Below are 25,445 nucleotides of genomic sequence, written 5' to 3' on the forward strand. Positions count from 1 at the left end.
CACACACACACACTACTGTGGACACACACACACACACTACTGTGGACACACACACACACACTACTGTGGACACACACACACACTACTGTGGACACACACACACACTACTGTGGACACACACACTCACTACTGTGGACACACACACTCACTACTGTGGACACACACACTCACACACACTACTGTGGACACACACACTCACACACACTACTGTGGACACACACACTCACACACACACTACTGTGGACACACACACACACTCACACACACTACTGTGGACACACACACACACTCACACACACTACTGTGGACACACACACACACACTCACACACACTACTGTGGACACACACACACACACTCACACACACTACTGTGGACACACACACACACTCACACACACTACTGTGGACACACACACACACTCACACACACTACTGTGGACACACACACACACTCACCCATACTACTGTGGACACACACACACACTCACCCATACTACTGTGGACACACACACACACACTCACCCACACTACTGTGGACACACACACTCACACACACTACTGTGGACACACACACTCACACACACTACTGTGGACACACAGGAGTACAATTGTATTCCCATTCAAAGTCCTATGTTCCCCTGAACCCTAAACGTGACCTGGACCCTAAACGTGACCTGAACCCTAAACGTGACCTGAGCCCTAAACGTGACCTGAACCCTAAACGTGACCTGAGCCCTAAACGTGACCTGAGCCCTAAACGTGACCTGAGCCCTAAACGTGACCTGGACCCTAAACGTGACCTGGACCCTAAACGTGACCTGAGCCCTAAACGTGACCTGGACCCTAAACGTGACCTGAGCCCTAAACGTGACCTGAGCCCTAAACGTGACCTGAGCCCTAAACGTGACCTGAGCCCTAAACGTGACCTGAGCCCTAAACGTGACCTGAACCCTAAACGTGACCTGAGCCCTAAACGTGACCTGAGCCCTAAACGTGACCTGAACCCTAAACGTGACCTGAGCCCTAAACGTGACCTGAGCCCTAAACGTGACCTGATCCCTAAACGTGACCTGAGCCCTAAACGTGACCTGAGCCCTAAACGTGACCTGGACCCTAAACGTGACCTGGACCCTAAACGTGACCTGGACCCTAAACGTGACCTGGACCCTAAACGTGACCTGGACCCTAAACGTGACCTGGACCCTAAACGTGACCTGGACCCTAAACGTGACCTGGACCCTAAACGTGACCTGAGCCCTAAACGTGACCTGGACCCTAAATGTAACTTTAACCCTAAAGCCTAAAATATAATTTTAGCATATTAAGGAAATAAAAAAAGTCCTAGAGTTTTGTTATCCAGAACATTCTGGTAAGGAAGGAAAACATGTACACACACCTAAACCTGATGCCAAACAGTTAACTTCATCAGCTAGTTTAGATTTATTCTGTGTTTGACTAAAATACCTTTTATTCCTAGTCCCGTTTTAGTCATTTTATCCTTCTTAGTTTTAGTAATTATCAGTCGACTAAAGCTCTGAATAATGTTGATCTTACTTCCATCAGGTGCACATTCATGATGATTTTACTGAGTTAGTTTTATATAATCAGTAAATGTAAATTCATTTATGGATTTCACATGACTGGGCAGGGGTGCAGCCATGGGCTGGGCCTGGGAGGGCATAGGCCCACCCACTGGGGAGCCAGGCCCACCCACTGGGGAGTCAGGCCCACCCACTGGGGAGCCAGGCCCACCCACTGGGCAGGGGTGCAGCCATGGGCTGGGCCTGGGAGGGCATAGGCCCACCCACTGGGGAGCCAGGCTCAGCCAATCAGAAATTAGTTTTTCCCCACAAAAGGGTTTATTGCAAACATAAATAGTCCTCAGCGCAAACTGCCCCCCCCCCCCCTAACCCCCCCTCAGACGATCCCGCTGGTGAGGAAGTCGGATGTGGAGGTACCGGGCTGGCGAGCTACACGTGGTCTGCTGTTGTGAGGTCACGTGGTCTGCTGTTGTGAGGTCACGTGGTCTGCTGTTGTGAGGTCACGTGGTCTGCTGTTGTGAGGTCACGTGGTCTGCTGTTGTGAGGTCACGTGGTCTGCTGTTGTGAGGTCACGTGGTCTGCTGTTGTGAGGTCACGTGGTCTGCTGTTGTGAGGTCACGTGGTCTGCTGTTGTGAGGTCACGTGGACATACTGTTGTGAGGTCACGTGGACATACTGCAGCTTATGGTGGAGAAACATTGGATTTCTGTTGTCATTTGTTTGGTTCAGTGGAGATATTTATCTGAACCGGTTGTTTAATCTCACTTCACGTTATTGACTTCCTGATGATCTTCCCCTGAAATATACTAATTCCAAATTCCTCACATTCATTACCCCCCCCCCCCACCCCCCTGTTTTCTTAAGAAAATGATGTGGACCCCAGTTGAAAGCAAATCACTGAGCAGCAATTTCATTGAGCAGTAATTCCACCTATTGAGAGGCATTATAAATCAAAGTGACTCAGGCATCCTGCTTGATTGTCGTGGTGGACTATTCCGGGCTCAGAGCTGTCGTGGTCTGGCTAGGGGTTATCTGGTTGTGATTAGCCCAGACCAGGAAGAACCCAGAGCCACTTAAAAGGGAAACACCACCCCAAAAAGTCCATTGTTGACATAGTAACAAAATGTTTAGCTTGTCAGCACCCAAGTTTTCAAAATATGTAACTTTCAAAATACAGAAATCATCCCCCGTATGATGCATTTTTTAGCATCATTTGATGCTGTGTTTTGCATCATACAAGAATGGTTTCTTTATTTTGAAAGTTACATATTTTGGAAACTTGGGACTATGTCAACAGTGGACTAATGAAGCGAATACCAAATGTGTTTTTGGATGGCGTTTTCCTTTAACATGGTGGACAATGCATCGTGACCCTTGACGTTCCATCCACCATGAGATGTTGGTAACCTTCCATTGCCATTCATCTTTGCCTGTGACCCATGAGGACCTCAGGATCTGGGGTGTCAGGCTTTAATCCCTGAGCTGTCTGTCAGCCTGGAGGTCTGAGAAGTCAACGTTTCTGCCCCCCCCCCCCCCTTCTTCCACCTCTCACTCCGAGAACCACACCGCTGCAGGATGCTGGGTCCATTCAGCTTCACGGTGGAATTTCTCTTTTTACCCACAACTGGGATCAATTTGTCAGAGCACCCAGGGCACTGACCCCTGATACCCCAAGGAGACACGACTTCAACCCCTGATGCCCCTGAAGGAGACCCCACTTCAACCCCTGATGCCCCTGAAGGAGACCCCACTTCAACCCCTGATGCCCCTGAAGGAGACCCCACTTCAACCCCTGATACCCCTGAAGGAGACCCTACTACAACCCCTGATACCCCTGAAGGAGACCCTACTACAACCCCTGATACCCCTGAAGGAGACCCTACTACTACAACCCCTGATACCCCTGAAGGAGACCCTACTACAACCCCTGATACCCCTGAAGGAGACCCCACTTCAACCCCTGAAGGAGACACTGCATCAACCCCTGAAGGAGACCCCGCTTCAACCCCTGAAGGAGACCCCGCTTCAACCCCTGAAGGAGACCCCGCTTCAACCCCTGAAGGAGACCCCGCTACAACCCCTGAAGGAGACCCCGCTTCAACCCCTGAAGGAGACCCCGCTTCAACCCCTGAAGGAGACCCCGCTTCAACCCCTGAAGGAGACCCCGCTTCAACCCCTGAAGGAGACCCCGCTACAACCCCTGAAGGAGACCCCGCTACAACCCCTGAAGGAGACCCCGCTTCAACCCCTGAAGGAGACCCCGCTTCAACCCCTGAAGGAGACCCCGCTACAACCCCTGATTCCCCTGAAGGAGACCCTACTTCCCTAGGTCGCCCACTACCAGAGCCACCGGTCCCATGGCTGACTGCACTCTAACATACAGTTATTCAGGAAAATCCAAGCGGGTCGTAGGCTATGATGTATGACAGCACCCACACACTTTACATTGAAATGGGAATCTAAATGGTTGCTTTGTCTTGGTGCAGATCTCCCTGACTGGGAGGTAAAGGTTGTCTTGGTGCAGGTCTCCCTGACTGGGAGGTAAAGGTTGTCTTGGGGCAGGTCTCCCTGACTGGGAGGTAAAGGTTGTCTTGGTGCAGGTCTCCCTGACTGGGAGGTAAAGGTTGTCTTGGTGCAGGTCTCCCTGACTGGGAGGTAAAGGTTGTCTTGGGGCAGGTCTCCCTGACTGGGAGGTAAAGGTTGTCTTGGTGCAGGTCTCCCTGACTGGGAGGTAAAGGTTGTCTCGGGGCAGGTCTCCCTGACTGGAGGGACTGACTTTTTACGATTTTCTACATTGTAGAAAAACAGTGAATAACTATGAAATAACACATATGGAATCATGTAGTAACCAAAAAAGTGTTAAACAAATCAAAATATATTTTAGATTCTTTAAAGTAGCCACCCTTTGCCTTAAACTTTGCACACTCTTGGCATTCTCTGTCAACTACTATCCTGACTAAGAGACGAGGCTGTTCTGAGACCTGTCAACTACTAACCAACTAGGACCCTGACAGAGATGAGGCTGTTCTGAGACCTGTCAACTACTAACCAACTAGTACCCTGACTGAGAGACGAGGCTGTTCTGAGACCTGTCAACTACTGAGAGACTAGGCTGTTCTGAGACCTGTCAACTACTAACCAACTAATATAGTGCACTACTAATATCCAGGACTCATCTAATATAGTGCACTACTAATATCCAGGACTCTCATCTAATATAGTGTACTACTTCTATCCAGGACTCATCTAATATAGTGCACTACTAATATCCAGGACTCTCATCTAATATAGTGCACTACTAATATCCAGGACTCTCATCTAATATAGTGCACTACTAATATCCAGGACTCTCATCTAATATAGTGCACTACTTCTATCCAGGACTCTCATCTAATATAGTGTACTACTAATATCCAGGACTCCTCTAATATAGTGCACTACTAATATCCAGGACTCATCTAATATAGTGCACTACTTCTATCCAGGACTCTCATCTAATATAGTGCACTACTAATATCCAGGACTCTCCTAATATAGTGCACTACTTCTATCCAGGACTCTCATCTAATATAGTGCACTACTTCTATCCAGGACTCATCTAATATAGTGCACTACTTCTATCCAGGACTCCTCTAATATAGTGCACTACTAATATCCAGGACTCTCATCTAATATAGTGTACTACTAATATCCAGGACTCTCATCTAATATAGTGCACTACTAATATCCAGGACTCTCATCTAATATAGTGCACTACTTCTATCCAGGACTCTCATCTAATATAGTGCACTACTAATATACAGGACTCTCATCTAATATAGTGTACTACTAATATCCAGGACTCATCTAATATAGTGCACTACTAATATCCAGGACTCTCATCTAATATAGTGCACTACTAATATCCAGGACTCTCATCTAATATAGTGCACTACTTCTATCCAGGACTCTCATCTAATATAGTGCACTACTAATATCCAGGACTCCTCTAATATAGTGCACTACTTCTATCCAGGACTCTCATCTAATATAGTGTACTACTAATATCCAGGACTCCTCTAATATAGTGGACTACTTCTATCCAGGACTCTCATCTAATATAGTGCACTACTAATATCCAGGACTCTCATCTAATATAGTGTACTACTAATATCCAGGACTCATCTAATATAGTGCACTACTTCTATCCACGACTCATCTAATATAGTGTACTACTTCTATCCAGGACTCATCTAATATAGTGCACTACTAATATCCAGGACTCTCATCTAATATAGTGCACTACTTCTATCCAGGACTCTCATCTAATATAGTGCACTACTAATATCCAGGACTCTCATCTAATATAGTGCACTACTAATATCCAGGACTCTCATCTAATATAGTGCACTACTAATATCCAGGACTCTCATCTAATATAGTGCTCTACTTCTATCCAGGACTCTCATCTAATATAGTGCACTACTAATATCCAGGACTCTCATCTAATATAGTGTACTACTAATATCCAGGACTCATCTAATATAGTGCACTACTTCTATCCAGGACTCTCATCTAATATAGTGCACTACTAATATCCAGGACTCTCATCTAATATAGTGCACTACTAATATCCAGGACTCATCTAATATAGTGCACTACTAATATCCAGGACTCATCTAATATAGTGCACTACTAATATCCAGGACTCATCTAATATAGTGCACTACTTCTATCCAGACCTGTCAACTACTAACCAACTAGTACCCTGACTGAGAGACGAGGCTGTTCTGAGACCTGTTAACTACTAACCAACTAGTACCCAGACTGAGAGACGAGGCTGTTCTGAGACCTGTTAACTACTAACCAACCAGTACCCAGACTGAGAGACGAGGCTGTTCTGAGACCTGTCAACTACTAACCAACCAGGACCCAGACTGAGAGACGAGGCTGTTCTGAGACCTGTTAACTACTAACCAACCAGTACCCAGACTGAGAGACGAGGCTGTTCTGAGACCTGTCAACTACTAACCAACCAGTACCCAGACTGAGAGACGAGGCTGTTCTGAGACCTGTCAACTAGTAACCAACCAGGACCCTGACTGAGAGACGAGGCTGTTCCGAGACCTGTCAACTACTAACCAACCAGGACCCTGACTGAGAGACGAGGCTGTTCTGAGACCTGTTAACTACTAACCAACTAGGACCCAGACTGAGAGATGAGGCTGTTCTGAGACCTGTCAACTACTAACCAACCAGGACTCTGACTGAGGGACGAGGCTGTTCTGAGACCTGTAAACTGAGAGACGAGCGATCCTACTTGTAATATCCACCTGTTTCATGTTTTCTCTTTTGCAGCTAAATCTGACCTGGAGGTCCAGGAGACGCAGCTCAGTGACACTCACAAGTTGTAAGGACCCGTTTCAATGCTGTCATAACATCTGTACCACTTTAACATTTATAAATTCTATACCCACCGGGCCATGGTTCAATCAACGTTGTTGATTCATTGAAATGACAACGGAACCAACGTACAATAGACGTTGAATTGACGTCAATGCCCAGTGGGTAGAAATTAAGTTTTATTTTTTGTGTGTGTTTTTTCTTCTGAGTTTAAGCAAACAGTGTTGTCGAATATAGCAGCATAGTTTGACAGTTTGGATTAAAGTAGAGTTTGTAGCTAGTAAAGCTCTATATTTTGGGAATCCCTTTTTAATGAATACCTCATCTGAAACATGAAAATAGTGTAAAATATATTTATTTCCACATTCCTACAGTTGTAAAACACATTCTATATATTTATGTTTCTATACCCTCCGTCTGCATTGGTTAATCCGTTAATGGTGTTGTAGATTCTATATATGTATGTTTCTATACCCTCCGTCTGCATTGGTTAATCCATTCATGGTGTTTTGTTGTAGATTCTTGGAGATAACCGTGTTCTACCAGGTGAAGGCTAAGATGGGGGAGAAGGAGGTTTCCCCCAACACCTTCTTCTCCGTGTGGCACGACTTCTCCTCCGACTTTAAAGACCTGTGGAAGAAGGAGAACAAGATGATCCTGCAGGAAAGGTAGCAACCAGTCATGTGTACAACAACCAGATGTTTTAGATTCGATGGTGAGTTTATTATGTACAGCCAACTGTGTAAGGATTGAAGACCTGTGGAAGAAGGAGAACAAGATGATCCTGCAGGAAAGGTAGCAACCAGTCATGTGTACAACAACCAGATGTTTTAGATTCGATGGTGAGTTTATTATGTACAGCCAACTGTGTAAGGATTGAAGACCTGTGGAAGAAGGAGAACAAGATGATCCTACAGGAAAGGTAGCAACCAGTCATGTGTACAACAACCAGATGTTTTAGATTCGATGGTGAGTTTATTATGTACAGCCAACTGTGTAAGGATTGAAGACCTGTGGAAGAAGGAGAACAAGATGATCCTGCAGGAAAGGTAGCAACCAGTCATGTGTACAACAACCACATGTTTTAGATTCGATGGTGAGTTTATTATGTACAGCCAACTGTGTAAGGATTGAAGACCTGTGGAAGAAGGAGAACAAGATGATCCTGCAGGAAAGGTAGCAACCAGTCATGTGTACAACAACCAGATGTTTTAGATTCGATGGTGAGTTTATTATGTACAGCCAACTGTGTAAGGATTGAAGACCTGTGGAAGAAGGAGAACAAGATGATCCTACAGCCAGTCATGTGTACAACAACCAGATGTTTTAGATTCGATGGTGAGTTTATTATGTACAGCCAACTGTGTAAGGATTGAAGACCTGTGCTTCGACTCATTGAGACCGTTTGGTTACTTTCCAGGAATCAGAATGACTTGTGGGATACATGATGTTCTTCTCTGTTTTTAAAAGGAAGGTTACAGATAAATGTGTTTTCCCCAGGGCTTTATAGGGCTATATAGGGCTATATAGGGCTATATAGGGCTATATAGGGCTATATAGGGCTATATAGGGCTATATAGGGCTATATAGGGCTATATAGGGCTATACAGGGCTTTACAGGGCTTTACAGGGCTTTGTAGGGCTGTGTAGGGCTGTGTAGGGCTTTACAGGGCTGTGTAGGGCTTTATAGGGCTATATAGGGCTTTGTAGGGCTTGTACATGAAGTGTATTTATCTTCCAAGAGGTTGACTTCTACTGTCATCACTGCTGCCTTTCTACCAGCTTGACTCTGCTAGGTCTTTAGTGTAGGTCTTCAGTGTAGAGAATCATTCTACCATCTAAACCGCTGTGAATTAAATATTTTTCCTAACACAAATATTGTACTTTAAGCTGTTTGAAGCTGGTGTTACAAAAACCGAAAGTCGTACGCTAAAATGAAATTTAATGGAAGCATAGAAATAGTGCACATAGAACAGCTCTACCGCTTCTTAGACTTGTTTTCAGTGAGAATAACAGATCTATAACTCAAACATCTTGGTGAATTTGTTTGTGTCGCCCAAGAAGTAACACATTGCAGCTTTAAGTTACCACACATGCTTTTCCAGTGGTCTAACAGGAGGTATTGTTTTATATTAGTCAGTGGTCTAACAGACAGGAGGTATTGTTTTATATTAGTCAGTGGTCTAACAGACAGGAGGTATTGTTTTATATTAGTCAGTGGTCTAACAGACAGGAGGTATTGTTTTATATTAGTCAGTGGTCTAACAGACAGGAGGTATTGTTTTATATTAGTCAGTGGTCTAACAGACAGGAGGTATTGTTTTATATTAGTCAGGGGTCTAACAGGAGGTATTGTTTTATATTAGTCAGTGGTCTAACAGGAGGTATTGTTTTATAATAGTCAGTGGTCTAACAGAAAGGAGATATTGTTTTATATTAGTCAGTGGTCTAACAGGAGGTATTGTTTTATATTAGTCAGTGGTCTAACAGGAGGTATTGTTTTATATTAGTCAGTGGTCTAACAGACAGGAGGTATTGTTTTATATTAGTCAGTGGGCTAACAGACAGGAGGTATTGTTTTATATTAGTCAGTGGTCTAACAGGCAGGAGGTATTGTTTTATATTAGTCAGTGGTCTAACAGGCAGGAGGTATTGTTTTATATTAGTCAGTGGTCTAACAGGCAGGAGGTATTGTTTTATATTAGTCAGTGGTCTAACAGAGACAGGAGGTATTGTTTTATATTAGTCAGGGGTCTAACAGGAAGGAGGTATTGTTTTATATTAGTCAGGGGTCTAACAGAGACAGGAGGTATTGTTTTATATTAGTCAGTGGTCTAACAGACGGGAGGTATTGTTTTATATTAGTCAGTGGTCTAACAGACAGGAGGTATTGTTTTATATTAGTCAGGGGTCTAACAAACAGGAGGTATTGTTTTATATTAGTCAGTGGTCTAACAGACAGGAGGTATTGTTTTATATTAGTCAGGGGTCTAACAGGAGGTATTGTTTTATATTAGTCAGTGGTCTGACAGACAGGAGGTATTGTTTTATATTAGTCAGTGGTCTAACAGACAGGAGGTATTGTTTTATATTAGTCAGTGGGCTAACAGACAGGAGGTATTGTTTTATATTAGTCAGTGGTCTAACAGACAGGAGGTATTGTTTTATATTAGTCAGTGGTCTAACAGACAGGAGGTATTGTTTTATATTAGTCAGTGGTCTAACAGGCAGGAGGTATTGTTTTATATTAGTCAGTGGTCTAACAGAGACAGGAGGTATTGTTTTATATTAGTCAGGGGTCTAACAGGAAGGAGGTATTGTTTTATATTAGTCAGTGGTCTAACAGACGGGAGGTATTGTTTTATATTAGTCAGTGGTCTAACAGACAGGAGGTATTGTTTTATATTAGTCAGGGGTCTAACAAACAGGAGGTATTGTTTTATATTAGTCAGTGGTCTAACAGACAGGAGGTATTGTTTTATATTAGTCAGGGGTCTAACAGGAGGTATTGTTTTATATTAGTCAGTGGTCTGACAGACAGGAGGTATTGTTTTATATTAGTCAGTGGTCTAACAGACAGGAGGTATTGTTTTATATTAGTCAGTGGGCTAACAGACAGGAGGTATTGTTTTATATTAGTCAGTGGGTCTAACAGACAGGAGGTATTGTTTTATATTAGTCAGTGGTCTAACGAGACAGGAGGTATTGTTTTATATTAGTCAGTGGTCTAACAGACAGGAGGTATTGTTTTATATTAGTCAGTGGTCTAACAACAGGAGGTATTGTTTTATATTAGTCAGTGGTCTAACAGGAGGTATTGTTTTATATTAGTCAGTGGTCTAACAGACAGGAGATATTGTTTTATATTAGTCAGTGGTCTAACAGACAGGAGATATTGTTTTATATTAGTCAGTGGTCTAACAGGAGGTATTGTTTTATATTAGTCAGTGGTCTAACAGGAGGTATTGTTTTATATTAGTCAGTGGTCTAACAGGAGGTATTGTTTTATATTAGTCAGTGGTCTAACAGACAGGAGGTATTGTTTTATATTAGTCAGTGGTCTAACAGACAGGAGGTATTGTTTTATATTAGTCAGGGGTCTAACAGGAGGTATTGTTTTATATTAGTCAGTGGTCTAACGGAGACAGGAGGTATTGTTTTATATTAGTCAGTGGTCTAACAGGAGGTATTGTTTTATATTAGTCAGTGGTCTAACAGGAGGTATTGTTTTATATTAGTCAGTGGTCTAACAGACAGGAGGTATTGTTTTATGTTAGTCAGGGGTCTAACAGACAGGAGGTATTGTTTTATATTAGTCAGGGGTCTAACAGACAGGAGGTATTGTTTTATATTTGTCAGTGGTCTAACAGGAGGTATTGTTTTATATTAGTCAGTGGTCTAACAGACAGGAGGTATTGTTTTATATTAGTCAGTGGTCTAACAGACAGGAGGTATTGTTTTATATTAGTCAGTGGTCTAACAGACAGGAGGTATTGTTTTATATTAGTCAGGGGTCTAACAGGAGGTATTGTTTTATATTAGTCAGTGGTCTAACAGGAGGTATTGTTTTATATTAGTCAGTGGTCTAACAGAAAGGAGATATTGTTTTATATTAGTCAGTGGTCTAACAGGAGGTATTGTTTTATATTAGTCAGTGGTCTGACAGACAGGAGGTATTGTTTTATATTAGTCAGTGGTCTAACAGACAGGAGGTATTGTTTTATATTAGTCAGTGGGCTAACAGACAGGAGGTATTGTTTTATATTAGTCAGTGGTCTAACAGACAGGAGGTATTGTTTTATATTAGTCAGTGGTCTAACAGACAGGAGGTATTGTTTTATATTAGTCAGTGGTCTAACAGGCAGGAGGTATTGTTTTATATTAGTCAGTGGTCTAACAGGCAGGAGGTATTGTTTTATATTAGTCAGTGGTCTAACAGAGACAGGAGGTATTGTTTTATATTAGTCAGGGGTCTAACAGGAAGGAGGTATTGTTTTATATTAGTCAGTGGTCTAACAGACGGGAGGTATTGTTTTATATTAGTCAGTGGTCTAACAGACAGGAGGTATTGTTTTATATTAGTCAGGGGTCTAACAAACAGGAGGTATTGTTTTATATTAGTCAGTGGTCTAACAGACAGGAGGTATTGTTTTATATTAGTCAGGGGTCTAACAGGAGGTATTGTTTTATATTAGTCAGTGGTCTGACAGACAGGAGGTATTGTTTTATATTAGTCAGTGGTCTAACAGACAGGAGGTATTGTTTTATATTAGTCAGTGGGCTAACAGACAGGAGGTATTGTTTTATATTAGTCAGTGGTCTAACAGACAGGAGGTATTGTTTTATATTAGTCAGTGGTCTAACAGACAGGAGGTATTGTTTTATATTAGTCAGTGGTCTAACAGACAGGAGGTATTGTTTCATATTAGTCAGTGGTCTAACAGACAGGAGGTATTGTTTTATATTAGTCAGTGGTCTAACAGGAGGTATTGTTTTATATTAGTCAGTGGTCTAACAGACAGGAGATATTGTTTTATATTAGTCAGTGGTCTAACAGGAGGTATTGTTTTATATTAGTCAGTGGTCTAACAGGAGGTATTGTTTTATATTAGTCAGTGGTCTAACAGGAGGTATTGTTTTATATTAGTCAGTGGTCTAACAGACAGGAGGTATTGTTTTATATTAGTCAGTGGTCTAACAGACAGGAGGTATTGTTTTATATTAGTCAGGGGTCTAACAGGAGGTATTGTTTTATATTAGTCAGTGGTCTAACGGAGACAGGAGGTATTGTTTTATATTAGTCAGTGGTCTAACAGGAGGTATTGTTTTATATTAGTCAGTGGTCTAACAGGAGGTATTGTTTTATATTAGTCAGTGGTCTAACAGACAGGAGGTATTGTTTTATGTTAGTCAGGGGTCTAACAGACAGGAGGTATTGTTTTATATTAGTCAGGGGTCTAACAGACAGGAGGTATTGTTTTATATTTGTCAGTGGTCTAACAGGAGGTATTGTTTTATATTAGTCAGTGGTCTAACAGACAGGAGGTATTGTTTTATATTAGTCAGTGGTCTAACAGACAGGAGGTATTGTTTTATATTAGTCAGTGGTCTAACAGACAGGAGGTATTGTTTTATATTAGTCAGTGGTCTAACAGACAGGAGGTATTGTTTTATATTAGTCAGGGGTCTAACAGGAGGTATTGTTTTATATTAGTCAGTGGTCTAACAGGAGGTATTGTTTTATATTAGTCAGTGGTCTAACAGAAAGGAGATATTGTTTTATATTAGTCAGTGGTCTAACAGGAGGTATTGTTTTATATTAGTCAGTGGTCTAACAGGAGGTATTGTTTTATATTAGTCAGTGGTCTAACAGAAAGGAGGTATTGTTTTATATTAGTCAGTGGTCTAACAGACAGGAGGTATTGTTTTATATTAGTCAGGGGTCTAACAGGAGGTATTGTTTTATATTAGTCAGTGGTCTAACAGGAGGTATTGTTTTATATTAGTCAGTGGTCTAACAGAAAGGAGATATTGTTTTATATTAGTCAGTGGTCTAACAGGAGGTATTGTTTTATATTAGTCAGTGGTCTAACAGGAGGTATTGTTTTATATTAGTCAGTGGTCTAACAGAAAGGAGATATTGTTTTATATTAGTCAGTGGTCTAACAGGAGGTATTGTTTTATATTAGTCAGTGGTCTAACAGGAGGTATTGTTTTATATTAGTCAGTGGTCTAACAGAGACAGGAGGTATTGTTTTATATTAGTCAGTGGTCTAACAGACAGGAGGTATTGTTTTATATTAGTCAGTGGGCTAACAGACAGGAGGTATTGTTTTATATTAGTCAGTGGTCTAACAGACAGGAGGTATTGTTTTATATTAGTCAGTGGTCTAACAGACAGGAGGTATTGTTTTATATTAGTCAGTGGTCTAACAGACAGGAGGTATTGTTTCATATTAGTCAGTGGTCTAACAGACAGGAGGTATTGTTTTATATTAGTCAGTGGTCTAACAGACAGGAGGTATTGTTTCATATTAGTCAGTGGTCTAACAGGAGGTATTGTTTTATATTAGTCAGTGGTCTAACAGACAGGAGATATTGTTTTATATTAGTCAGTGGTCTAACAGGAGGTATTGTTTTATATTAGTCAGTGGTCTAACAGGAGGTATTGTTTTATATTAGTCAGTGGTCTAACAGGAGGTATTGTTTTATATTAGTCAGTGGTCTAACAGACAGGAGGTATTGTTTTATATTAGTCAGTGGTCTAACAGACAGGAGGTATTGTTTTATATTAGTCAGGGGTCTAACAGACAGGAGGTATTGTTTTATATTAGTCAGGGGTCTAACAGGAGGTATTGTTTTATATTAGTCAGTGGTCTAACGGAGACAGGAGGTATTGTTTTATATTAGTCAGTGGTCTAACATGAGGTATTGTTTTATATTAGTCAGTGGTCTAACAGGAGGTATTGTTTTATATTAGTCAGTGGTCTAACAGACAGGAGGTATTGTTTTATGTTAGTCAGGGGTCTAACAGACAGGAGGTATTGTTTTATATTAGTCAGGGGTCTAACAGACAGGAGGTATTGTTTTATATTTGTCAGTGGTCTAACAGGAGGTATTGTTTTATATTAGTCAGTGGTCTAACAGACAGGAGGTATTGTTTTATATTAGTCAGTGGTCTAACAGACAGGAGGTATTGTTTTATATTAGTCAGGGGTCTAACAGGAGGTATTGTTTTATATTAGTCAGTGGTCTAACAGGAGGTATTGTTTTATATTAGTCAGTGGTCTAACAGGAGGTATTGTTTTATATTAGTCAGTGGTCTAACAGGAGGTATTGTTTTATATTAGTCAGTGGTCTAACAGAGACAGGAGGTATTGTTTTATATTAGTCAGTGGTCTAACAGACAGGAGGTATTGTTTTATATTAGTCAGTGGTCTAACAGAGACAGGAGGTATTGTTTTATATTAGTCAGTGGGCTAACAGACAGGAGGTATTGTTTTATATTAGTCAGTGGTCTAACAGGCAGGAGGTATTGTTTTATATTAGTCAGTGGTCTAACAGAGACAGGAGGTATTGTTTTATATTAGTCAGGGGTCTAACAGGAAGGAGGTATTGTTTTATATTAGTCAGGGGTCTAACAGAGACAGGAGGTATTGTTTTATATTAGTCAGTGGTCTAACAGACGGGAGGTATTGTTTTATATTAGTCAGTGGTCTAACAGACAGGAGGTATTGTTTTATATTAGTCAGGGGTCTAACAAACAGGAGGTATTGTTTTATATTAGTCAGTGGTCTAACAAACAGGAGGTATTGTTTTATATTAGTCAGGGGTCTAACAGGAGGTATTGTTTTATATTAGTCAGTGGTCTGACAGACAGGAGGTATTGTTTTATATTAGTCAGTGGTCTAACAGACAGGAGGTATTGTTTTATATTAGTCAGTGGTCTAACAGGAGGTATTGTTTTATATTAGTCAGTGGTCTAACAGACAGGAGGTATTGTTTTATATTAGTCAGTGGGCTAACAGACAGGAGGTATTGTTTTATATTAGTCAGTGGTCTAACAGGCAGGAGGTATTGTTTTATATTAGTCAGTGGTCTAACAGGCAGGAGGTATTGTTTTATATTAGTCAGTGGTCTAACAGAGACAGGAGGTATTGTTTTATATTAGTCAGGGGTCTAACAAACAGGAGGTATTGTTTTATATTAGTCAGTGGTCTAACAAACAGGAGGTATTGTTTTATATTAGTCAGGGGTCTAACAGGAGGTATTGTTTTATATTAGTCAGTGGTCTGACAGACAGGAGGTATTGTTTTATATTAGTCAGTGGTCTAACAGACAGGAGGTATTGTTTTATATTAGTCAGTGGTCTAACAGGAGGTATTGTTTTATATTAGTCAGTGGTCTAACAGACAGGAGGTATTGTTTTATATTAGTCAGTGGGCTAACAGACAGGAGGTATTGTTTTATATTAGTCAGTGGTCTAACAGGCAGGAGGTATTGTTTTATATTAGTCAGTGGTCTAACAGGCAGGAGGTATTGTTTTATATTAGTCAGTGGTCTAACAGAGACAGGAGGTATTGTTTTATATTAGGCAGGGGTCTAACAGGAAGGAGGTATTGTTTTATATTAGTCAGGGGTCTAACAGAGACAGGAGGTATTGTTTTATATTAGTCAGTGGTCTAACAGACGGGAGGTATTGTTTTATATTAGTCAGTGGTCTAACAGACAGAAGGTATTGTTTTATATTAGTCAGGGGTCTAACAAACAGGAGGTATTGTTTTATATTAGTCAGTGGTCTAACAGACAGGAGGTATTGTTTTATATTAGTCAGGGGTCTAACAGGAGGTATTGTTTTATATTAGTCAGTGGTCTGACAGACAGGAGGTATTGTTTTATATTAGTCAGTGGTCTAACAGACAGGGGGTATTGTTTTATATTAGTCAGTGGTCTAACAGACAGGAGGTATTGTTTTATATTAGTCAGTGGTCTAACAGACAGGAGGTATTGTTTCATATTAGTCAGTGGTCTAACAGACAGGAGGTATTGTTTTATATTAGTCAGTGGTCTAACAGGAGGTATTGTTTTATATTAGTCAGTGGTCTAACAGGAGGTATTGTTTTATATTAGTCAGTGGTCTAACAGACAGGAGATATTGTTTTATATTAGTCAGTGGTCTAACAGGAGGTATTGTTTTATATTAGTCAGTGGTCTAACAGGAGGTATTGTTTTATATTAGTCAGTGGTCTAACAGGAGGTATTGTTTTATATTAGTCAGTGGTCTAACAGACAGGAGGTATTGTTTTATATTAGTCAGTGGTCTAACAGACAGGAGGTATTGTTTTATATTAGTCAGGGGTCTAACAGGAGGTATTGTTTTATATTAGTCAGTGGTCTAACAGGAGGTATTGTTTTATATTAGTCAGTGGTCTAACAGGAGGTATTGTTTTATATTAGTCAGTGGTCTAACAGGAGGTATTGTTTTATATTAGTCAGTGGTCTAACAGACAGGAGGTATTGTTTTATGTTAGTCAGGGGTCTAACAGACAGGAGGTATTGTTTTATATTAGTCAGGGGTCTAACAGACAGGAGGTATTGTTTTATATTAGTCAGGGGTCTAACAGACAGGAGGTATTGTTTTATATTTGTCAGTGGTCTAACAGGAGGTATTGTTTTATATTAGTCAGTGGTCTAACAGACAGGAGGTATTGTTTTATATTAGTCAGGGGTCTAACAGACAGGAGGTATTGTTTTATATTAGTCAGTGGTCTAACAGGCAGGAGGTATTGTTTTATATTAGTCAGTGGTCTAACAGGCAGGAGGTATTGTTTTATATTAGTCAGTGGTCTAACAGGAGGTATTGTTTTATATTAGTCAGTGGTCTAACAGACAGGAGGTATTGTTTTATATTAGTCAGTGGTCTAACAGGAGGTATTGTTTTATATTAGTCAGTGGTCTAACAGGAGGTATTGTTTTATATTAGTCAGTGGTCTAACAGGAGGTATTGTTTTATATTAGTCAGTGGTCTAACAGGAGGTATTGTTTTATATTAGTCAGTGGTCTAACAGACAGGAGGTATTGTTTTATGTTAGTCAGGGGTCTAACAGACAGGAGGTATTGTTTTATATTAGTCAGGGGTCTAACAGACAGGAGGTATTGTTTTATATTAGTCAGGGGTCTAACAGACAGGAGGTATTGTTTTATATTAGTCAGGGGTCTAACAGACAGGAGGTATTGTTTTATATTAGTAAGTGGTCTAACAGGCAGGAGGTATTGTTTTATATTAGTCAGTGGTCTAACAGACAGGAGGTATTGTTTTATATTAGTCAGTGGTCTAACAGAGACAGGAGGTATTGTTTTATATTAGTCAGTGGTCTAACAGAGACAGGAGGTATTGTTTTATATTAGTCAGTGGTCTAACAGACGGGAGGTATTGTTTTATATTAGTCAGTGGTCTAACAGACAGGAGGTATTGTTTTATTTTATATTAGTCAGGGGTCTAACAAACAGGAGGTATTGTTTTATATTAGTCAGGGGTCTAACAGACAGGAGGTATTGTTTTATATTAGTCAGTGGTCTAACAGACAGGAGGTATTGTTTTATATTAGTCAGTGGTCTAACAGGAGGTATTGTTTTATATTAGTCAGTGGTCTAACAGACAGGAGGTATTGTTTTATATTAGTCAGGGGTCTAACAGGAGGTATTGTTTTATATTAGTCAGTGGTCTAACAGACAGGAGGTATTGTTTTATATTAGTCAGGGGTCTAACAGAGACAGGAGGTATTGTTTTAAATTAGTCAGTGGTCTAACAGACAGGAGGTATTGTTTTATATTAGTCAGGGGTCTAACAGACGGGAGGTATTGTTTTATATTAGTCAGTGGTCTAACAGACGGGAGGTAATGTTTTATATTAGTCAGTGGTCTAACAGACGGGAGGTAATGTTTTATATTAGTCAGTGGTCTAACAGGAAGGAGGTATTGTTTTATATTAGTCAGTGGTCTAACAGGAGGTATTGTTTTATATTTGTCAGTGGTCTAACAGGAGGTATTGTTTTATATTAGTCAGTGGTCTAACAGACAGGAGGTATTGTTTTATATTAGTCAGGGGTCTAACAGACAGGAGGTATTGTTTTATATTAGTCAGGGGTCTAACAGACAGGAGGTCTTGTTTTATATTAGTCAGGGGTCTAACAGACAGGAGGTATTGTTTTATATTAGTCAGGGGTCTAACAGACAGGAGGTATTGTTTTATATTAGTCAGCGGTCTGACACGAGGTATTGTTTTATATTAGTCAGCGGTCTGACACGAGGTATTGTTTTATATTAGTCAGCGGTCTGACACGAGGTATTGTTTTATATTAGTCATCGGTCTGACAGGAGGTATTGTTTTATATTAGTCAGCGGTCTGACAGGAGGTATTGTTTTATATTAGTCAGCGGTCTGACAGGAGGTATTTTATATTAGTCAGCGGTCTAACTGACAGGAGGTATTGTTTTATATTAGTCAGCGGTCTAACAGACAGGAGGTATTGTTTTATATTAGTCAGTGGTCTGACAGGAGGTATTGTTTTATATTAGTCAGCGGTCTAACAGATAGGAGGTATTGTTTTATATTAGTCAGTGGTCTAACAGACAGGAGGTATTGTTTTATATTAGTCAGTGGTCTAACAGACAGGAGGTATTGTTTTATATTAGTCAGTGGTCTAACAGCAGGTATTGTTTTATATTAGTCAGGGGTCTAACAGACAGGAGGTATTGTTTTATATTAGTCAGCGGTCTGACACGAGGTATTGTTTTATATTAGTCAGCGGTCTGACACGAGGTATTGTTTTATATTAGTCAGCGGTCTGACACGAGGTATTGTTTTATATTAGTCAGCGGTCTGACACGAGGTATTGTTTTATATTAGTCAGCGGTCTGACAGGAGGTATCATTTTATATTAGTCGGGTCTAACAGACAGGAGGTATTGTTTTATATTAGTCAGTGGTCTAACAGGAGGTATTGTTTTATATTAGTCAGTGGTCTAACAGACAGGAGGTATTGTTTTATATTAGTCAGCGGTCTAACAGGAGGTATTGTTTTATATTAGTCAGCGGTCTAACAGGAGGTATTGTTTTATATTAGTCAGTGGTCTAACAGACAGGAGGTATTGTTTTATATTAGTCAGGGGTCTAACAGACAGGAGGTATTGTTTTATATTAGTCAGTGGTCTAACAGGAGGTATTGTTTTATAGTAGTCAGTGGTCTAACAGACAGGAGGTATTGTTTTATAGTAGTCAGGGGTCTAACAGACAGGAGGTATTGTTTTATATTAGTCAGTGGTCTGACAGGAGGTATTGTTTTATATTAGTCAGTGGTCTAACAGGAGGTATTGTTTTATATTAGTCAGTGGTCTAACAGACAGGAGGTATTGTTTTATATTAGTCAGTGGTCTAACAGACAGGAGGTATTGTTTTATATTAGTCAGTGGTCTAACAGACAGGAGGTATTGTTTTATATTAGTCAGTGGTCTAACAGACAGGAGGTATTGTTTTATATTAGTCAGTGGTCTAACAGACAGGAGGTATTGTTTTATATTAGTCAGTGGTCTAACAGGAAGGAGGTATTGTTTTATATTAGTCAGGGGTCTAACAGGAAGGAGGTATTGTTTTATATTAGTCAGTGGTCTAACAGAGACAGGAGGTATTGTTTTATATTAGTCAGTGGTCTAACAGACAGGAGGTATTGTTTTATATTAGTCAGTGGTCTAACAGACAGGAGGTATTGTTTTATATTAGTCAGTGGTCTAACAGACAGGAGGTATTGTTTTATATTAGTCAGTGGTCTAACAGACAGGAGGTATTGTTTTATATTAGTCAGTGGTCTAACAGGAGGTATTGTTTTATATTAGTCAGTGGTCTAACAGAGAGGAGGTATTGTTTTATATTAGTCAGTGGTCTAACAGGAGGTATTGTTTTATATTAGTCAGTGGTCTAACAGGAGGTATTGTTTTATATTAGTCAGGGGTCTAACAGACAGGAGGTATTGTTTTATATTAGTCAGGGGTCTAACAGACAGGAGGTATTGTTTTATATTAGTCAGGGGTCTAACAGGAGGTATTGTTTTATATTAGTCAGGGGTCTAACAGACAGGAGGTATTGTTTTATATTAGTCAGGGGTCTAACAGACAGGAGGTATTGTTTTATATTAGTCAGGGGTCTAACAGACAGGAGGTCTTGTTTTATATTAGTCAGGGGTCTAACAGACAGGAGGTATTGTTTTATATTAGTCAGGGGTCTAACAGACAGGAGGTATTGTTTTATATTAGTCAGGGGTCTAACAGACAGGAGGTATTGTTTTATATTAGTCAGGGGTCTAACAGGAGGTATTGTTTTATATTAGTCAGTGGTCTAACGGAGACAGGAGGTATTGTTTTATATTAGTCAGTGGTCTAACAGGAGGTATTGTTTTATATTAGTCAGGGGTCTAACAGGAGGTATTGTTTTATATTAGTCAGTGGTCTAACAGACAGGAGGTATTGTTTTATGTTAGTCAGGGGTCTAACAGACAGGAGGTATTGTTTTATATTAGTCAGGGGTCTAACAGACAGGAGGTATTGTTTTATATTTGTCAGTGGTCTAACAGGAGGTATTGTTTTATATTAGTCAGTGGTCTAACAGACAGGAGGTATTGTTTTATATTAGTCAGTGGTCTAACAGACAGGAGGTATTGTTTTATATTAGTCAGTGGTCTAACAGACAGGAGGTATTGTTTTATATTAGTCAGTGGTCTAACAGACGGGAGGTATTGTTTTATATTAGTCAGTGGTCTAACAGACGGGAGGTATTGTTTTATATTAGTCAGGGGTCTAACAAACAGGAGGTATTGTTTTATATTAGTCAGTGGTCTAACAAACAGGAGGTATTGTTTTATATTAGTCAGGGGTCTAACAGGAGGTATTGTTTTATATTAGTCAGTGGTCTGACAGACAGGAGGTATTGTTTTATATTAGTCAGTGGTCTAACAGACAGGAGGTATTGTTTTATATTAGTCAGTGGTCTAACAGGAGGTATTGTTTTATATTAGTCAGTGGTCTAACAGACAGGAGGTATTGTTTTATATTAGTCAGGGGTCTAACAAACAGGAGGTATTGTTTTATATTAGTCAGTGGTCTAACAAACTGGAGGTATTGTTTTATATTAGTCAGGGGTCTAACAGGAGGTATTGTTTTATATTAGTCAGTGGTCTGACAGACAGGAGGTATTGTTTTATATTAGTCAGTGGTCTAACAGACAGGAGGTATTGTTTTATATTAGTCAGTGGTCTAACAGGAGGTATTGTTTTATATTAGTCAGTGGTCTAACAGACAGGAGGTATTGTTTTATATTAGTCAGGGGTCTAACAAACAGGAGGTATTGTTTTATATTAGTCAGGGGTCTAACAGACAGGAGGTATTGTTTTATATTAGTCAGTGGTCTAACAGACAGGAGGTATTGTTTTATATTAGTCAGTGGTCAAACAGACAGGAGGTATTGTTTTATATTAGTCAGGGGTCTAACAGGAGGTATTGTTTTATATTAGTCAGGGGTCTAACAGGAGGTATTGTTTTATATTAGTCAGTGGTCTAACAGAAAGGAGATATTGTTTTATATTAGTCAGTGGTCTAACAGGAGGTATTGTTTTATATTAGTCAGTGGTCTAACAGGAGGTATTGTTTTATATTAGTCAGTGGTCTAACAGGAGGTATTGTTTTATATTAGTCAGTGGTCTAATAGAGACAGGAGGTATTGTTTTATATTAGTCAGTGGTCTAACAGACAGGAGGTATTGTTTTATATTAGTCAGTGGTCTAACAGGAGGTATTGTTTTATATTAGTCAGTGGTCTAACAGAGACAGGAGGTATTGTTTTATATTAGTCAGTGGGCTAACAGACAGGAGGTATTGTTTTATATTAGTCAGTGGTCTAACAGGCAGGAGGTATTGTTTTATATTAGTCAGTGGTCTAACAGGCAGGAGGTATTGTTTTATATTAGTCAGTGGTCTAACAGAGACAGGAGGTATTGTTTTATATTAGTCAGGGGTCTAACAGGAAGGAGGTATTGTTTTATATTAGTCAGGGGTCTAACAGAGACAGGAGGTATTGTTTTATATTAGTCAGGGGTCTAACAGAGACAGGAGGTATTGTTTTATATTAGTCAGTGGTCTAACAGACAGGAGGTATTGTTTTATATTAGTCAGGGGTCTAACAAACAGGAGGTATTGTTTTATATTAGTCAGTGGTCTAACAAACAGGAGGTATTGTTTTATATTAGTCAGGGGTCTAACAGGAGGTGTTGTTTTATATTAGTCAGTGGTCTGACAGACAGGAGGTATTGTTTTATATTAGTCAGTGGTCTAACAGACAGGAGGTATTGTTTTATATTAGTCAGTGGTCTAACAGGAGGTATTGTTTTATATTAGTCAGTGGTCTAACAGACAGGAGGTATTGTTTTATATTAGTCAGTGGGCTAACAGACAGGAGGTATTGTTTTATATTAGTCAGTGGTCTAACAGGCAGGAGGTATTGTTTTATATTAGTCAGTGGTCTAACAGGCAGGAGGTATTGTTTTATATTAGTCAGTGGTCTAACAGAGACAGGAGGTATTGTTTTATATTAGGCAGGGGTCTAACAGGAAGGAGGTATTGTTTTATATTAGGCAGGGGTCTAACGGAGACAGGAGGTATTGTTTTATATTAGTCAGTGGTCTAACAGACGGGAGGTATTGTTTTATATTAGTCAGTGGTCTAACAGACAGAAGGTATTGTTTTATATTAGTCAGGGGTCTAACAAACAGGAGGTATTGTTTTATATTAGTCAGTGGTCTAACAGACAGGAGGTATTGTTTCATATTAGTCAGTGGTCTAACAGACAGGAGGTATTGTTTTATATTAGTCAGTGGTCTAACAGGAGGTATTGTTTTATATTAGTCAGTGGTCTAACAGGAGGTATTGTTTTATATTAGTCAGTGGTCTAACAGACAGGAGATATTGTTTTATATTAGTCAGTGGTCTAACAGGAGGTATTGTTTTATATTAGTCAGTGGTCTAACAGGAGGTATTGTTTTATATTAGTCAGTGGTCTAACAGGAGGTATTGTTTTATATTAGTCAGTGGTCTAACAGACAGGAGGTATTGTTTTATATTAGTCAGTGGTCTAACAGACAGGAGGTATTGTTTTATATTAGTCAGGGGTCTAACAGGAGGTATTGTTTTATATTAGTCAGTGGTCTAACGGAGACAGGAGGTATTGTTTTATATTAGTCAGTGGTCTAACAGGAGGTATTGTTTTATATTAGTCAGTGGTCTAACAGGAGGTATTGTTTTATATTAGTCAGTGGTCTAACAGACAGGAGGTATTGTTTTATATTAGTCAGTGGTCTAACAGACAGGAGGTATTGTTTTATGTTAGTCAGGGGTCTAACAGACAGGAGGTATTGTTTTATATTAGTCAGGGGTCTAACAGACAGGAGGTATTGTTTTATATTTGTCAGTGGTCTAACAGGAGGTATTGTTTTATATTAGTCAGTGGTCTAACAGACAGGAGGTATTGTTTTATATTAGTCAGGGGTCTAACAGACAGGAGGTATTGTTTTATATTAGTCAGTGGTCTAACAGGCAGGAGGTATTGTTTTATATTAGTCAGTGGTCTAACAGGAGGTATTGTTTTATATTAGTCAGTGGTCTAACAGGAGGTATTGTTTTATATTAGTCAGGGGTCTAACAAACAGGAGGTATTGTTTTATATTAGTCAGTGGTCTAACAAACAGGAGGTATTGTTTTATATTAGTCAGGGGTCTAACAGGAGGTATTGTTTTATATTAGTCAGTGGTCTGACAGACAGGAGGTATTGTTTTATATTAGTCAGTGGTCTAACAGACAGGAGGTATTGTTTTATATTAGTCAGTGGTCTAACAGGAGGTATTGTTTTATATTAGTCAGTGGTCTAACAGACAGGAGGTATTGTTTTATATTAGTCAGGGGTCTAACAAACAGGAGGTATTGTTTTATATTAGTCAGGGGTCTAACAGACAGGAGGTATTGTTTTATATTAGTCAGTGGTCTAACAGACAGGAGGTATTGTTTTATATTAGTCAGTGGTCTAACAGACAGGAGGTATTGTTTTATATTAGTCAGGGGTCTAACAGGAGGTATTGTTTTATATTAGTCAGGGGTCTAACAGGAGGTATTGTTTTATATTAGTCAGTGGTCTAACAGAAAGGAGATATTGTTTTATATTAGTCAGTGGTCTAACAGGAGGTATTGTTTTATATTAGTCAGTGGTCTAACAGGAGGTATTGTTTTATATTAGTCAGTGGTCTAACAGGAGGTATTGTTTTATATTAGTCAGTGGTCTAATAGAGACAGGAGGTATTGTTTTATATTAGTCAGTGGTCTAACAGACAGGAGGTATTGTTTTATATTAGTCAGTGGTCTAACAGGAGGTATTGTTTTATATTAGTCAGTGGTCTAACAGAGACAGGAGGTATTGTTTTATATTAGTCAGTGGGCTAACAGACAGGAGGTATTGTTTTATATTAGTCAGTGGTCTAACAGGCAGGAGGTATTGTTTTATATTAGTCAGTGGTCTAACAGGCAGGAGGTATTGTTTTATATTAGTCAGTGGTCTAACAGAGACAGGAGGTATTGTTTTATATTAGTCAGGGGTCTAACAGGAAGGAGGTATTGTTTTATATTAGTCAGGGGTCTAACAGAGACAGGAGGTATTGTTTTATATTAGTCAGTGGTCTAACAGACGGGAGGTATTGTTTTATATTAGTCAGTGGTCTAACAGACAGGAGGTATTGTTTTATATTAGTCAGGGGTCTAACAAACAGGAGGTATTGTTTTATATTAGTCAGTGGTCTAACAAACAGGAGGTATTGTTTTATATTAGTCAGGGGTCTAACAGGAGGTGTTGTTTTATATTAGTCAGTGGTCTGACAGACAGGAGGTATTGTTTTATATTAGTCAGTGGTCTAACAGACAGGAGGTATTGTTTTATA

At 39.6% G+C, this 25,445-nt stretch overlaps 1 protein-coding gene across 2 annotated transcripts in view; it reads left to right on the top strand.

Moving 5' to 3' along the window:
* LOC139571657 (formin-2-like) overlaps positions 1-25,445 on the top strand; it is a 222,217-nt gene that overhangs the window by 170,025 nt on the left and 26,747 nt on the right. For both annotated transcript variants that reach the window (XM_071394730.1, XM_071394731.1), the window contains 2 exons: positions 6,880-6,931; positions 7,443-7,592. In XM_071394730.1, the coding sequence (XP_071250831.1) occupies positions 6,880-6,931; positions 7,443-7,592 (202 nt within the window). The remainder of the gene's footprint in view (positions 1-6,879; positions 6,932-7,442; positions 7,593-25,445) is intronic.

Source organism: Salvelinus alpinus, chromosome 3 (assembly GCF_045679555.1).
Source record: "Salvelinus alpinus chromosome 3, SLU_Salpinus.1, whole genome shotgun sequence".
NCBI classification, from domain to species: domain Eukaryota; kingdom Metazoa; phylum Chordata; class Actinopteri; order Salmoniformes; family Salmonidae; genus Salvelinus; species Salvelinus alpinus.